Source organism: Panthera onca, chromosome A1 (assembly GCF_046562875.1).
Source record: "Panthera onca isolate mPanOnc1 chromosome A1, mPanOnc1 haplotype 2, whole genome shotgun sequence".
Classification (NCBI taxonomy): Eukaryota; Metazoa; Chordata; class Mammalia; order Carnivora; family Felidae; genus Panthera; species Panthera onca.
The window spans coordinates 129,681,050-129,698,887 of record NC_138339.1 but is presented as its reverse complement, the minus strand read 5'-3'; the positions used below and the strand labels follow the sequence as shown (position 1 = coordinate 129,698,887).

Below are 17,838 nucleotides of genomic sequence, written 5' to 3'. Positions count from 1 at the left end.
ATTTTTAACAGATCTATTATCTGCTTTAGCTATGACAAGTCTGAAAAAAATAGGTATGAACACAAAACCATTTATGTAAATCAGGGGTGGGCAAACATATTCTGTTAACGGACAGATAATAAATGCCTTAGGCATTTATTCTGGGCTATCCAGAATCATGTGAAAGCAGCCATACACCATATGTAAACAAATGAGCATGGCTGTTTAAATAAAATTTTATTTACAAAAACAGGTGGCAGGGCAGATTTGGCCAGTAGACTTATCATTGACCAACTCTTGCTCTAAATCATGTTCTTCCTGTCTTTTTAAGTTATAGGACCTTTCATTTTAAAATTGGGGACTTCTGGTTTTATCTTCAACAAGATCATTTTAATAAGACAAGCAAAATATGCACCAGCTTGAAAACAATGATCCACACATTAATGATCCACATTAATGGAAGAGAGTTCTGAAATAAACAAACACTCAGAGCACAAAGGCTTGAAAAGCGGGCCATTATAATGTTTCTCTCTTTCACCTGTTACTTTTATCTTTATCACAATAAACACAACCTTACTTCACCCTTGGCAACAAACGCCCCATAAAAGAGTAAGAATGAAAATGCATTTTACAAAGTATTGAAACATAAAATCCTCATACAAAGTTATTTAAAAAATTCAGTGACTTCTAAAGCCTACCCATGCTTGAGAAAAACTCCACATTATCCTGACTTCCTAAAACAAAACAAAACAAAACAAAACAAAACAAAACAAAAAATTTAGGTTCCTAACAAAGATCAAAGTTCCCACATAAAATTAAAACCCTGAATGAAATCTTAACATGGTATAACCACTATCACAGATTTTTACATTTCTAAATTGTAAAAAGACAGAAGATAAGGTATTCTGATTCAGCTGTAAATAGAAGATCAGCACTAGAGAAAAAAATAAGGCAAAGTTAACCATGTATATGGCATATTTCTTGTTTGAACTGCTACCATAACTAAAAATGGCAAAAGAAAAGGCATGCACTCAACTGCATTAGGAATGTGAAATCATATGTAGGTAGCAATCCCAGTTAATTTCTAGAACATTAAAAAGAACTTACCCCTTCTTTTTTTCCTCTTCTCTCCATCTTCTCCAACCTCACCCTCTTCATCATCCTCTTCCTCTGATCCACTGATATCAGAGCCTGATATTTCTTCCCCTGAACAGAAATGTTACAAAACAATTTATATTCTATACCAGGTAGGTCATGACCTCTATTAATTTTCTTCATTAAGTTTTTTTTTGCCTGAAACTAACCATATTTTAATATTCCTAAACAGTATATCAGATATGCTAACCTCAGGAATAGATAAGATGTACGTAGAGGCTTTAAAGTTCCTAAAGAGAAGTTAAACTGATCTACTTAAAATTTCAAATGATTAGTTTACAAACAGTTCTAAATACACATAAAAATTTCATGTTAAAGTTGTTATTTCGGTTTTTTGAAAAAGAGATCACTTTGGGAGACCATTTTCTCATGGGTTTTCTGTTTAAGATGTTAAATAATTCATTCAACCAGCATATTTTTTTAAGAACCATAAAATTGTCATCTAACATAGTGATTCCACTTTTAGAACTGTATCATAAGAAATGTTTCAAAAGAAGGGGTTATTTGTACAAAGAGTATAATAACTTTTCCTTAAGACTGCATTTTTAAAAAAATTTTTTTTAATGTTTATTTATTTTTGAGAGAGACAGAGACAGAGTGCAAGCAGGGGAGGAGTAGAGAGAGGGAAACAGAATCTGAAGCAGGCTCCAGGCTGTGAGCATGGAGCCTGATTTGGGGCTCGAACTCACTAACTGTGAGATCATGACCTGAGCCGAAGTCAGACACTTAACTGACTGAGCCACTAAGGTGCCCCAAGACTGGATTTTTTAAGTAATCTGTACACCCAATATGGGCCTCTTAACTCACAACCCTGAGATCGAGAGTCACTCTTCCAAATGAGCCAGCCAGGCACCCCAAGTATGACTTACAATGAAAAACAAAAAATAAAATAAAAGGGAATAATTAAACTAATATTAATTCAAAGCAGTACTATATTACCTCCAAAATAGTTATTTAAAAATAATACCGTCAATGTAAGAAAAGTCTAAAAAAAACAAAGGTAACTTGGGGGGAAAAATATACACTAATCACAAATGATAATATCTGAACAATAGTAAATAATGGATGGGAAGAGATCAGCATATTGGGAGAAAAAATTCATTAAAAACATTTTCTTTAGGCCTAGTGACAATGACACCCTTGTAGCAGTGAGTGCACATAATGTCCAAATCTCGATTTCTAAATACCATTCTCCATTGAGAGGGACCAGGGAGAAACAGATGGTTTTAAGACCAGAGCAGGGAAAATATAAAATGAGCCTAAAATACATGTGGTGCCAGAAATAAGTAAGTGCTCAAAACCACAAGCCAAAAAAGTGATGGGAGCATGCTCAAAGGATGTAGCAACCAACTACCCTGAAGGGGTGCCTATGGCTAAAGTCCAAGTAATTTGAGCAATAAAACAAATAACGATATTGTTGCATTACACTGCACAACATAGTGCAATGACATAAATAAATAATTGAATAAATAAACCAGTGGGGGATAAGGGACTATTCCCCCTCACAAGAGAATGCCAGACATTAAATATTAGAAGGAATGGTGAGAAGAGAAAGTCACCACTGAGCAAATGCCACAGATTTATTGCTACAGGCAAGAACGCCTGTTGGGTGCTAAAATTAGGGCAGAAAAGAATGATGAGAAACAGGATCTTTTCATAATTTTTCAGAGTATCTTCTCACGAGACATACCTTAAGACCAAAGAAAAAAATTAAATGATAGAATTTATAGTGAAGAATCCTTGCAGAATAATTATGAGAGAACTACAGACAACCCAAACTGAAGAACATTCTACAAATATATGACCTTTACAGTGTGAAGACCATGAAGACAAAGGAAGATGAGGAACTGGAGACAGGAGGAGACTAAAAGGTCCTGACAACTAACTGCAATGTGTGAGCCTAGACTACATTTTAAAGTGAAGATAGGGGCGCCTGGGTGGCGCAGTCGGTTAGGCGTCCGACTTCAGCCAGGTCACGATCTCGCGGTCCGTGAGTTCGAGCCCCGCGTCAGGCTCTGGGTTAATGGCTCGGAGCCTGGAGCCTGTTTCCGATTCTGTGTCTCCCTCTCTCTCTGCCCCTCCCCCGTTCATGCTCTGTCTCTCTCTGTCCCAAAAATAAAAATAAAAAAAGTTGAAAAAAAAAAAATTAAAAAAAAAAATAAAATAAAAAAAATAAAGTGAAGATAAAGGGCATTTTTTGAGGAAAAAATCAACATCTGAATAAGATCTACAGATTAGTTAATAAGTCTGTATCATTGTAAGTTTCCTGGTTCCAACAAACATAAAAGATGTTAACATTAAGGGAAGCTGTATAATAGCTATATAGAAACTCACTATACTTCCAAATTTTCGGTAAGTCTATAAAAAGTGTTTAAAAAATCATTCTTTTAATGTTTTCCCTTACCTTTTTATTGTTTATGTGACCAACTGTATTAACCATAACACTCTTAACTGGATTATAAAAACAAATGTCATAAGCATCAATGAAATGAAATGAAATGAAATGTTTTAAATATAAAGTCAGCATTACCACATGATCCAACAATTCCACTTCTGGGTATATACCCAAAACAAGTGAAGGCAAGAACTCAAACATGTATCTGTATCCCCACATTCATAGCACGATTATTCACAGTGGTCAAAAGGCACAAGCAACCCAAGTGCCCATCAACAGATGCACGGATAAACAAAATGCGGTGTATACAAAGAATGAGTATCATTCAGCCTCTAAAAGGAAGGAAATTCTGACACATGCTATGACATCGATGAACTGTGAGGACTTTATGCTAAGTAAAATAAGCCAGACATAAAAGCACACATATTATATGATTCTACTTATATGAGTTATCTAGAATAGTCAAATTCAGAGATAGAATAGGGGTTACCATGGGTTGAGGCAGAGAGGGGGATGGAGAGTAAATGTTTAATGGGTACAGAGTTTCATTTGGGGATGATTAAAAAGTTTTAGGGATGGACAGTGGTAATGGTTGCAGAACAAGGTTAACATACTTAATGAATAAACGAATAAAAGTAGTTAAAATGGTAAATTTTACGTGATGTGCATTTTGCCACAATTAAAAAATGTAAAAAAATAAAGGCAGCAAAATAAAGGATGAAATGAACATTAACAAATCTAAGAAATTTAAACCTTTAAAACATACTGACTATAAATACCACCTAGTGGTCATATTTAAAATACCAAATTTCATTACCTAAGAGGCAACTCAATTATACTGCTTTTCCTCAATAATCTTACTCAAATTTATTCAATCAGTACCATCTCCAAACATTTGTGATGTTGGAATTCACATCTGACGTATCCAGTTTCCCCATAATCTGTAAAAAGGCTATTTTAAGCCCTCTGTTTATCTGCTATGCAAAGCAGCCCTTATGCCAATCAGTTCTTAGCATGAAGTGGAGAGAGTCATTGAGCACTTAATGACAGCCAGTAAATTTCTCACCCTCATGAACAAGGTCTTCAAACTTTCTAACCTTCTAACACCTTATTAGAAAAGGATTCCTCAAATTCAATCTCATGTTCAAATTTAAGAACGAAAAAATATTTTCAAAGCCACACAATGAATTTTGACTTAGAGTAAATGTGGTTTACCCATGACTCTCTGATAGCTTTCTTTATTTTGAACAGTGACTGATACTCTAGGTCATTTTCACCTAAATACATATATGGTAAAACTCACTCTTATATGGAGACAAAAAAATTCATTATTGAATAAGTGGTCAAATGAAATCTATAAAAGGTCATAGGGATTGAGATGGAGGTTTAAATTAAATCAATTTTTAAAAATTACATACACAAATATTACATAATTAAACTTAACATGAAAATGCTAAAGTATGTATCAAGTTACCTTGTAGAAATATTCCTTAAAATATCAAAGTTAGATGCTCAAAGAATTTAAATAAGTGATTTTTATTAGAATACTCAGTGGTTAAACAATATATTTTTAGCCAATATTAACATTAGTATTTTGAGAAAAAGTTACCTTCTTCAAGCTTTTTTTTCAGTTCTTCTATTTCTTTCTGAAACTGACGAAGCAAAGCATCCTTTGGATCTTCATTGATTCTAGCTTTATTTTTAATATTCTTAGCACGGTTAGCATACCGTAATGTACTAATAGTTTCATCATAATTGTAATCTGCTGGCCCAATATTTGCACACTGTTGAATCAGGAATACAAAACATTTTACCCTTGATGCAGTCAAAATTAATAATACTATTACAAATATATCAAAAAGAATTTCTTAAGCATAGATAGTTCCTCTCTGGCCTTCTGGAACAAGAAAGCAACCACCACACGGATTTCTAAACACCATTATATGGGTTAGCACACGTGATGTTCTTCCAAAAGAATCATCACAAAATCAAAAAAAGTGAAATATCAATGGTTTTTAAAAAGTCATGGCAATACATAAACAGGAATCTGAAATTTGCCTGATGCTAACTATTCCACAATTAAGTCTTACCATCATGGTTTTTGAATTTCCTCCTAAGGAATCTTGAAGAAGACGAGTCAATTTAGAGTTGCGATAAGGAACATGAGTGCTTTTTCCATCAACCAAGGCAGAAATTACATTACCAAGGGTGGAAAGGGAAAGATTGATTTTTGTGGCTTCCTTCAGGCGCTGTCCAGTAGCTCCAGTTTTTGCTTGTCTTTCTGAACCCTAGCAACAGACACAGAAATAAAGCTCAAATAAAAAATAGAGAATATGCCTCTGACAGTTTAAAACAGACTTTGATGCTGAAAAATCTGACAGGATATCTGGAATTTGCTTCAAAATAATACAGGAAGGGAAAAAGTGGCTAAAGGCAAAAATGAATCAGGACTGCCCATGAACTGGTAATCGCTGAAGTTGGGTCATGGGTATATGGGAGATCATTCTACTATTCTAACTAGTTTTGTATACATTAGAAATATTCTATGATAAATAAGTTAAACACGTACATAAGTAAACAACTTAAAAACTGTATGTAAATTACACATTTTCACTTGAATTTTTATCCGTTAATAAAAGGTAAAAAACAACAAAGGTTATTCCTTCAGTAGTATCCTGTTACTTACAGCAAGGTCTACAAGATGGAGCTTCCCCATTCTGACATGCATGTTACCATCAACGCCTTTTTCACTGCATTCTATAGTAATTGTAAAGATGGCATGAGAACGGGAACTGTGTTCATTCATATTAGTTGCGCCAACAGAACCTTGAAGAAAGGAAGGAAGTTCTTAGAAAGTGTAACACCAGGGAGTATCTTTTAAAATAATCAAATATACAGGGGCCCCGGGGTGGCTCAGTCAGTTAAACGTCTGGCTCTGGAATTCAGCGTGGGTCATGATCTCACGGAGCCTGTTTGGGATTCTTTCTCTCGCTCTCTCTCTCCCTCTCTCTGCCCATCCCCTGTTCTCTCTCTCTCTCTCAAAATAAATAAAACATTAAAAAAAAAGTAATACCACAATTAAAGTTTTTTTTTTAATCTTTAAAAATCCGATCCGACACCACTTTATAACATCTGGTAAGTAGTACTACACATACATGTTTCCACAGAGTATTATTTTATCTTCTGTTTTTTTCCACCTAACATTATCTCCTATATTTCCATGCAAAAACAACTTGCAAATCTTACTAAAACTGATTTTGCTATTCCCTGATACTTGGATTGTTTCCCATTTTAGGTCCTCATAAGGAACAACAATACGAGCATCTTTGAGCAGATACCTCTCTTTGTCTTAAGGACTATGTCTATGGGATGTATTTTTCAAACTGGCACTAGTGGATCAAAGGGTTGGAAGAGTTTTACAACTACGTGATTTTCAATCTGGGGTGGGAGAAAACATGTAATGTAAAAAACTGGTATTAAATATTTTAGTACCTATTATTTTTCCAACATAAGTACAGCATGGGATTTATGACTGTGATTTTTCTTTATTTCCAGTTATGAAAACAAAGCAATGCAACAGACAAGCTATACTGAATGTTATAATCCCTAAGGAGAAAACTGCTTGCAGCAGTCAAGTTGACTCAATACTCCAATCTACTGAAATACCACATATGGAAATAAAACAAAATTCCACAGCTTTAATTTGTGTCAAAATTTTTATTTTGGAATAAGAAAAAAATTAGGGCGCCTGGTTGGTTCAGTCGGTTAAGCGTGCAACTCTTGGTTTCAGCTCAGGTCATGATCTCACAATTTCGTGACTTCGAGCCCCATGTGGGCTCTCAGCAGGCAGTATGGAGCCTGCTTGGAATTCTCTCCTTCTCTCCCTCTCTCTCTCTGTGCACCGCCCCCCCCCCAACTTATGCTGTCTTTGTCTCCCTCAAAATAAATTAACAAACTTTAAAAAAAAAAAGAAAAAAATTAAATATTTATGTTTTTTAAGATGGTAAGGAGAACTTATGCTATAAATATGATTGCATGTGTATAAACTCACATATGTAAGAATATTTACTACAATATTACTAATAACAGCGAGAGTGAAAACAACACAAAAGTCCATGAATAAAATATTGGGTAAATACGTTATGTAGATAAATCCAGCGGAATACTATATAGCTATTTTAAAAAGGTCTACCGTGTGTTGATGTGAAATGATTTCTAGAACAACACCCTTAAGTGAATAAATACTACTATTATTTGGCTCCTGAAAAAAGGACAAGGACTCTCTGTAAAACTGCACTTGGGCATTCATGGACTGTATCAGGAAGGGTACGTGGGAAATTAATGGAGGTTGCCACTGGGGTGGGAACTAGGTGACTGACACCCAAGGGTAAAAGAAAGACTTGTTTTTCAATGTTTACTTTTATGCCTTTTGAATTTTAGAACATGTGTATGGATGATCTATTCAAAAATAAAAATTTTCAAAGAAAATGATAATTTAAAAAAAAATTTTTTTAAATGTTTTATTTTATTTTTGAGAGAGAGCGTGAGCAAGGGACGGCAGAGAAAGAGGAAGACACAGAATTGGAAGCAGGCAACAGACACTGAGCGTGTCTCCACAGAGCCCAACGTGGGGCTCAAACCCACGAACCGTGAGATCATGACCTGAGCTGAAGTCAAACGCTTAGCTGACAGAGCCACCCAGGTACCCCTAAAGACTTATTTTCTTAAGTGTAAAATTAACTATTTCTATACTATGACCTCCTGCACAAAATGGGAACTAATTTTATATTTGTATCAATTTTTCATCTGTTTACAATAACAGCTTTTACTGTCACATTTCCTTGCTCTGCTACTGTCCTCTGGATAGTTACTTTACTCTATTTCCATATGATAAAATTACTATTTTTATGTTAGAACTTTTCTATTTGGTATTTGTACTAAATGTCTAATTCTTGGATTCAATCTATTAATTAAGATTATTTTTATATCTGCTATCTTACGTCTTAAAATGTCTTTGGCTTCATTTCTCTTTTTTTATTTCTTATTTCTCTTATTTCTCTCATTAGAATTGTAGTTTTCCTCGAATCAATCTCACATACCAAATTAAATTAATTCCTTTTTTTGTTTTGTTTTGTTTCTGTTTTTTAAAAGTTTATTTTTGAGAGAGAGAGAGGGAGAATGTGTGAGCAGGGGAGGGGCAGAAAGAGAAGGAGACAGAGAATCCCAAGTAGGCTCTGCATCATCAGTACAGAACCCAACGTGGGGCCTGAACTCACAAAATGCAAGATCATGACCGGAGCCAAAATGAAGAGTCAGATGTTTAACCAACTGAGCCACCCAGGTGCCCCAATTCTCAGTTCTTAATGGAAAGTTTTGATCACTACTGTGAATGGACTCTTAAGTCAAAAAAAATTTTTTATAGAATAAGCAATACATGATCGTATTCCTGGTATAAAAAAATTTGAAAATACAGACATCTGAAAACATAAAGTAAAGGCTCCATATATCCCTTTTGCCCAAACTTACTTCCCCTTCCCTAAAGGTAACCACTATTAAATGTTCTTTTGTTTTGTATTTAACATACACACAAGTCTATACACACACAAACACACACACACACACACACAGCCCAAATATACAGTTGTTTAATAATTTGGCTTTTTTACATACATAAATGAGATGATGCAGTACATACTATTTTGTGATTTGCTTTCTTTTCATTTAATGATATACCTTGAAAATCTTTCAGGTCTCTACATGTAGATTTACTCTTTCTTTTTTTTTTTTATAACTTCATTATGTTCCATAGTATTTCTGTACCATAATCTGTATAGACAATGTTTGACTGATAGCTATTTAGACTACATCAAACTTTTACTATTACAAATAATGTTGCAATAAGGCATTTTGTTTGTTTATGTCTAAAAATATTTTTCTAGAGGTGCCTGGCTGGCTCATTTGGAAGAGCATACAACTCGATCCCAGGTTTGTCAGTTTGAGCCTCACACTGGGTGTAGAGATTACTTAAATATTAAGAAAATATTTTTCTACATATATATCAATATAGGTAGGTAGGTAGATAGATACGTGTTAGAATCAGAAACACTGGGTCAAAAGGCATGCCCTCTCTATCGTTTCTCGGCCTTTTGGCTAAGATCAAGTGTAAAAGGCATGCACTCTAAAAAATGTCAACAGATACCATTACACTACACTTCAGAAAGGCTGTAGCGCATTACACTCCCATCACCAGTGCCCGTTTCGTCAGAGCTTCATGAACCTGGATATCCCTTCATCGAAAACAACGGGTGAAATATCTCCCACTGCTGTTCTAATACACGTTTTCCTGATGAATTGTCCTGTTGAACATACCTCCATACGCTGGTTGCTGTGTATAGTTCTTCTGTGAGTAACATATTCATATATATCTTTTGCTCATTTTCCTGTTATCATGTGGTCTATTACTTGGTTTATAAGAATACAATTGATTTTTAAATTTTTCTTTAATTTCTTTGAGCTTGCTAGATTTACAGTCTAGTCAAAAAAAAAACTCTTAAAAAGACGTTTACTTCCTACGTTCTCAATTTTTTACCTCCGATCTCTCATTGCTGCTGGCAGCACCACTAGTACTAGGCCCGAGGCAGCTTGTGTTTAAAGTGCTGAAGTTTCTTACTCTTTACACAAAACTTCAAATAATTCTTAAAAAGAATTTCATTTAATTTTGGTTTGCTTTTCTCCCCAACAAAAGGGAAGCAGTAAAGAGCTTGGTTAATGATGACCAACAGTCTACACTCAAAGACTATGCCACTTACTAAGTAGTATACAACCTTGGACAAGTTACTTAAACTAAGATTCAGTTTCCTCAATCATAAAATAGGAATTTAGTACCTTCACAGTCCACTGTGAGGATTTTTAAAAATCATTTTTATAAATAAAAGCCTACTCAACACATAAATGTTCAATCACAATTATGCACTACCACTTACGATTTTTGTGGCCTAGAGTCATAATTCTATCCATATCATCAGCATTATTTACCACATAAGCTGATAAATCTTTGATATAAACTCCCACATCAGGTCTTTCTTTAACCTAAAAAAAAAGAGAAAGAAGAAAATGACCATTTTATACACATATCCGTAATTCTTCCACAGTTAATTATCAAACATCTATTATGTATTGGACACTCTGCTACACAGTGATGATACAGTGATGGACAAGGTAGTCATAGTCTCTACATTTGTGCAGGTGACAATCAATGGCAAGAACATACAAATGAAAAATAATACACACTATTTAATTTCAATTGGTATATCAGGAAGCAAAAAAGTACAGGATAGTATGAGAATGCATTATAGCAAGACTAAGACATATAGTTTCCCCAAGATGATGTTTAAGCTAAAACTTGATAAAATAAGAGGTAGCCAATTCAGGCTGGGGTAGCAAGAAAAGAGTATGTTATGGGATCCCGAAATGGGAAAAAAACTAAGCACTCAAAAAAGTTAAAAAATAAATAAATAAATAAATAAAAAGCCAGATCAGCTGGAAAGAGTAGGAAGCCTGGGACAAACAGGCGGGATACCTGGCTACAGAGGTAGCCAGAGATAAGACGAAGCACAATTATTGGTCTTTATGTTAACAGCAACTTGAAGCCACTGGAGGATTTCAAACAACGGAGTAAAATAATCAGATCTACAACATCTATGTAAAAACATTACCTTTCTACGAGTAACCTTATGAGAACTTTCATCAAATTTCAAGGACATATTTAGGATAGGTTTACCTAAAATACAGTGTTAGAAAGCTGACGCTCACTTTGTAAAGGCCCTATTAGTGACCTCCACGAGTCAACAAAACATAGGCATACCTCAGAGCTATTGCGGGTTGGGCTGCAAATGACAATGAAGCTGAAATACTGAAATAAACCAAGTCAAATGAATTTTTTGGTTTCTCAGTATATATAAAATTATATTTATACTATACTATAATCTATTAAGTGTGCAATAACATTATGTCTAAAAAACAGTGTATACAAATCTTAAATAAGAAATATTGTATGGGGTGCCTGGGTGGCTCAGTTGGTTGAACATGAGTTAGTCCAACTGTCAGGTGAGGTCATGATCTTGAGGTTCCTGGATTTCAGCCCTGCATCAGGCTCTGCAGTGCAGAGACTGCTTGGGATTCTCTCTCTCTCTCTCTCTCTCTCTCTCTCTCAAAATGGATAAACAAAAAAAATTTTTTTTAATATCTTATTGCTTAAAACACTAACCATCATCTAACCTTTCAGCCAGTCATCATCTTTTTGCTGGTAGAGGGTCTTGCCTGACTGATCAGAGTGGTAGTAGCTGAAGGCTAGGGTGGTTGTGGCAATTACCTAAAATAAGACAACAAAGTCTGCTGTAGTGATGGATTCTTCCTTTCAAGAATGATTTCTCCATAGAACATGATGCTGTTTGATAGCATCCTACCCACAGAACTTCTTTCAAAATTGGAGTTAATCCTCTCAAACCCTGCCACTGCTTTATCTACAAGTTTATGAAATATTCTAAATCCTTTGTCATTTTAACAATCTTCACAGCATCTTCACCAGGAGTAGATTCCATCTCAAGAAACCACTTTCTTTGTTCAATCCATTAGAATCAACTCCTTATCGGGTCGCCTGGGTAGCTCAGTGGGTTAAGTGTCTGACTTCTGCTCAGGTCACAATCTCACAGTTCATGGGTTCGAGCCCCGCATCAGGTTCTGTGCTGACAGCTCAGAGCCCGGAGCCAGCTTTGGATTCTGTGTCTCCCTCTCTCTCTGCCCCTCTCCCACTAGCACTCTGTCCCTCTCTCTCTTTCAAAAACAAATAAACATTTTTTTAAAAAGGAAATAACTCCTTATCCATTAAAGGTTTATCATGAGACTGCATCAAGCCAGTCACAGCTTCAGGCTCCATTTCTAATCCTAGTTCTCCTGGTGTTTCCACCACATCTGCACTGACTTCCTCCACTGAAGTCTGGAAACCCTCACAGTCATCCACGAGGGTTGGAATCAACCCCTTCCAAACACCTGTCAATCCTGATATTTTGATCCTTCCCATGAATCATGGATGCTCTTAATGGCACCTAGAAAGGTGAATCCTTTCCGGAAGATTTTCAATTTACTTTGCCCAGATCCATCAGAGAAATAACTCTCTAGGCAGCTACAGCCTTAGAAAATGTATTTCTTCAATAACAAGCGTTGACGGACAGGCTGCAGAATGGATGTCGTGTTAGCAGACATGAAAACAACATTCATTTCATTGTACAACTTCATCAGCACCCTTAGGTGATCAGGAGCATTGTCAACGAGCAGTAATATTTTGAAAGAGATCTTTGTTTCTCAGCATGTCTCAACAGTGGACTTAAAATATTCAGTAAACTGGGGCAATTGGGTAGCTCAGTCACTTGAGTGTCCGACTCTAGATTTCGGCTCAGGTCATGATCTTAAAGTTTGTGAGATCAAGCCCCGTGTCAGGCTTTGCACAGACAGCATGGAGCCTACTTGGGATTCTCTCTCTCTCTCTCTCTCTCTTTCTCTCTCTCCCTGCCCCCATCTGCCCCACTCCCACTCATGCTCTCCCTCTCTCAAAATAAATGAACATTTAAAAAAGATATATTCAGTAAACCATGTTGTTGACAGATGTGTTGTCATCCAGGCCTTGTTGTTCCATTTATAGAGGAAAGATAGAGTATATTTAGCATAATTCTTAAGGGCCCTAGGAGTTTTCAGAGTGTTAAATGAGCACTGGCTTCAACTTAAGAGTCATCAGTTGCATTAGCCCCTAAGAGGAGAGTCAGGGTGTCCTTTGAAGCTTTGATGCCAGGCACCAACTTCACCTATCTATGAAAGTCCTAGATGGCATCTTCTTCCAATAGAAAGTTGTCATCTACACTGAAAATCTGTTGTTTACCATAGCCACCTTCATGAATTATCTTACCTAGATCTCCTGGATAACTTGCTACAGCTTCTACATCAGCACTTGCTACTTCAGCTTGCACTGTCATGTTATGGAAATGGCTTCCTTCCTTAAGCCTCACAAACCAACTTCTGCTACCTTCAGACTTTTCTTCTACAGCCTCCTCACCTCTCTCAGCCTTCACAGAATTAAAGAAAGTTAGGGCTTTTCCCCGGATTAGGCTTTGGCTTAAGAGAATGCTGTGGCTAATATCATCTTGTATCCAAACCACTAAAACCTTCTCTACATCAGCAATTAGGCTGTTTGCTTTCTTATCATTTGTGTGTTCACCAGACTAGCACTTTTAATTTCCTTCAGGAACTTTTCTTTTACAGACAAAATTTGCTGTTTGGTGCAGGAAGCCTGACTTCCCACCTATCTTGGCTTTCGACAGATTTTCCTCACTAAGCTTAATCATTTCTAGCTTGTAATTTAAAGAGATGTGTGACTCTTCCTTTCACCTCAACACTTAAAAGGCTGCTATACAGTTAATTAGCCTAATTTCAATACTGCTGTGTGTCAGAGAATAGAGGGCCACCAGGAGAGGAAGAGAGATGGGGAACAGCCAGCCTGCAGAGTAGTCAGAGCACACGAATTTATTAAGTTTGCTGTTTTATGTGGGCGTAGTTTGTGACACACCAAAACAATTCTAATAGTAACATCAAAAATCACTGACCAGAGATTATCATAACAAATATGATACTAACTAAAAACTTTGGAATATTGTAGTAATTACCAAAATGTGACACAGAGACACGAAATGGGCAAATGCTGTTTGAAAAATGGTGCCAACGGATTGCCTGACACGGAGAAACGCATTATCTGGAAAGCGCAATAAAGCAAAGCATCATAAAACGAAGTATGTCTGTAAAGTGAAATGGAAGGCTGAGGTCTGTGGCTGCCAGTAGGGAGAACCATTCCACAGGCAGTAAGATCCCAAAGACAAAGATGACAAACAAAATTTAAAAAAAAACAACCCCATGGGCACCTGGGCAGCTCAGTTGGTTAAACGTCCAACTGTTGATACCAGCTAAGGTCATGATGTCACGGTGTGTGAGATGGAGCCCCACATTGGGCTCTGCAATGACAGCAATGAACCTGCTTGGGATCCTCTCTCTTCTCTGCCCCTCCTCCTCAGGCTCTCTCCCTAATTAAATAAAGTTTAAAAAAAATTAAAAAACAACCCCAGAGACAAAAATCACAAGGGCAGACATTCCAAATTCTAGGTGTTGATTCGAGATCTACTTGGCAGTTTGGGAGTTTTTTGGTATTTTTTGTAAAAATTTATCAGATATATTTATACATTAGGAAAAATTACTCTTTACCTTGTCATGAGGTATAAATATGCCCTAATTTTATTTAGTAGTAAAGGAGTAATGGTGGTCTCTATAAACCAGGAAGGAGTGTCAAGCTGCTCTGAGAGCCCTAGAGAGTCCATGGTGGCCCTGAGGGGGCCACTGTAGGAGTTTAGGGGTTCTCAAGCCCAGACAAATTCTAAAGAGAGCTTCATTTCATGTGTTTTGCACACTGTGCTTCCATACGAGGTCTGGTACAATGAATGTATTTAATTGTTTTAAGTCTTTTAAATGTTTGAAAATTACTGGTCTATATCATTTACAGATGATAAATTTTCCTTCTCAGGAAATCTATGGTAAAGAACACTGTGTATGTTTCTATTCCAGCAAACTGATATTTCTGAAAAACACAAAAATCATGCAGCTGATGTCATGGCAATGTCAAAACTTTTAAGCATTTACTCTCATTCTCTGCAGTCATTATAGAGCATTATAGAGCAGAAACACACTTCTAACTTGCTTTAGTCTGCAAAATCTAAGGTCATTTCCAATAACAATGTGACATTAATTTAAAATTCATTTAGTAAGTGCAGTAGATAAACTGATTAGATATGAAGATGAAGAACTGAAATATGACTCTAAATTTATGAAAGTTTTTATTGGGTAATGATATCAAATAATTTTTGTCATAAAAACAAAGAAATTTAGCTTCTATAACAAATACAGTTTATAACACTCAAACAGTAGATCTCAAAGGAGCAGTTACTCCCCAGCCTAGAATATTTTAGAAATTTGTAGATGGAGTTTCTGGTTCGAGAACATGATTGGTATTCACAGGCAGGAGCCATGGATACTAAATATCCTGAAACGAATGGGATGGTCTATCACTGAAGAATTGTCCCATGCAATTTTGATGTCCTAGTATATATTCACATGAATGAAAAAAATTATTTATGATTACCTGAGTCTAGACCCAAACTCTATTTTATATATAAAGACAAAGTGCTTTTCCATGGTAATAATAGAGCAATGTACAAAACTGAGGAAAGAACTACTACTTTATTTTGTTCAGAATACCAAGAGGTAGTTACTATTTTAAAAGACCATGCCATTGACAGGAACACCAAGCAAGGTGCTTCTTTGTTTTTGTTTTTTGGAGGGGGAGTTAAAAAAAATTTTTTAAGTTATTTGAGAGAGAGAGAGAGAGAGAGAGAGAGAGAGAGAGAGAGAGAGAGATTGAGAGGGAAAGGGAGAGAGACAGAAAAAGAGAATCCCAAGCAGCCTTCACACTGTCAGCGCAGAGCCCAATGCGGGGCTCAACCCATGAACTGCACAATCAGGACCTGTTTTTTTTTTTTTTTTTTTTTTTTTTTTTTTTTTTTAAAGAAGGCTTCGCACCCAGTGGGAGCCCAACGCAGGGCCTGACAAAGGGCCTGAACTCACAACCCTGAAATCAAGATGTGAGCTGAGATTAAGAGTTGGACACTCAACTGAATGAGCCACCCAGGCCCCCCCCAGTCAAGGTGTTCAGATCACCGATACAACATACTTATAACAGTCTGCATTTGTAGCTGTTGCGTTCATGGTGTTTACATAGGCCTGACTATTTCATTATGTCACTGAGTACGGTCATATCTAAGCATTTATATAATGAAATACTACCATTTTATATTTTCAGTACTTTTATTCTCATTTATATTACAGTTGGGCATTCATCAGATGAATGGATAAAGAAGATGTGGAATTCTGGATTACACCACCATTCACCTACGTGACTGTGATTGAATCAGGAAACCTCTCTAGGTTTCGGTTTTCACATCAACAAAACTGAACTGCTAGGAAGAGTAAATGAAATAAAGTGTGTACTACTACCACAGTTTATTGCATTGAATGCCTACTACCACACTGTAAGAACTTAACAGTAGCCACTGTTACTCTACATGTATTCTATGCAATTCTACGACAGTACCTATTGTTATTCCACATTCAACTACCATATACACCTTATTCTTTAATCATTTTACTGACAATGAAATTCCAATCAAAATTCCAATATTAATATTTTAAAGGCTAATCTTTTTTATGTCTGTCTCATATCTTAAAATATTAAAATGTTAGGCAATATTTACCAATTATTTACCACCTGACCCAGCAGTTGAGCTTCAGGAATTTATCCTCAGATATGCCTGAAGATGTATGAATTCATATATGTACAACACTATTTACTACAGAATTGTTTGTAACATATCAGCAACAACCCAAGTGTTCATCAAGAGAGGGCTGGCTGAATACATGATGCCCCCCAAAAACAGTATGCAGCTTTTAAAAAGGACAAAAGAAAAAAAAAGAAGAATGAGGAGGCTTTTCTGTACTGATATGCAAAGATTGTCACAATCCATTGGTTCAGTGAAAAATACAAAATGCAATGAGGGATAAAAATAGGATTTTCAATAAAAAACAGTGAATAGGAATCAGCTAAACTTATCAGTTAACAACCTTATGTACCTATTCACAAATTTTGTGATTCTCTAACATTTATGCATGTAATTTCGTATTTCCCTTTTCGGGAATTCATCATGACAACAGTCTTTCATGACAATCTATTATTCCAATGTGTAAAAACTAGAATTTCTTAATCAGAAATTATAGTTTTTCCTTTAGGTAAAAGAAACATTGAAAACTACTATTTTTTTATTATATCTATAATACCATTATTTTTGACACTTAAAAAATTTCATTTTTCCTCCTCCCCTCTTTCTTTTTCCTTTTTTTAAGTCACATTAGTGTTGACCTTTTTTTTTTTAGATTATTTATTTTGAGAGAGACAGAGAGAGACAGACAGAGAGGGCGAGTGAGGGAGGGGCAGAGAGAGAAGGAGACAGAGAATCTCAAACAGTCTCCATGTTCTCAGCACATAGCTGGACAGAGGGCTTGATCTCACAAACTGTGAGATCATGACCTGAGCTGAAATCAAGAGTCGGACATTCAAATCAACGGAGCCACCCAAGTTCCCCTTCTTTTTCTTTTTTGACACATTA

The 17,838-nt window shown here is 35.9% G+C and overlaps 1 protein-coding gene across 4 annotated transcripts in view; it reads right to left on the bottom strand.

The window, feature by feature from the left end:
- KIF3A (kinesin family member 3A) overlaps nucleotides 1-17,838 on the bottom strand; it is a 48,241-nt gene that overhangs the window by 15,579 nt on the left and 14,824 nt on the right. For all 4 annotated transcript variants that reach the window (XM_060636169.3, XM_060636170.3, XM_060636171.3 and 1 more), the window contains exons 5-9: nucleotides 10,513-10,618; nucleotides 6,216-6,355; nucleotides 5,620-5,817; nucleotides 5,139-5,313; nucleotides 1,087-1,185 (exon numbers count right to left, since the gene is read on the bottom strand). In XM_060636169.3, coding sequence (XP_060492152.1) covers nucleotides 1,087-1,185; nucleotides 5,139-5,313; nucleotides 5,620-5,817; nucleotides 6,216-6,355; nucleotides 10,513-10,618 — 718 coding nt within the window. The remainder of the gene's footprint in view (nucleotides 1-1,086; nucleotides 1,186-5,138; nucleotides 5,314-5,619; nucleotides 5,818-6,215; nucleotides 6,356-10,512; nucleotides 10,619-17,838) is intronic.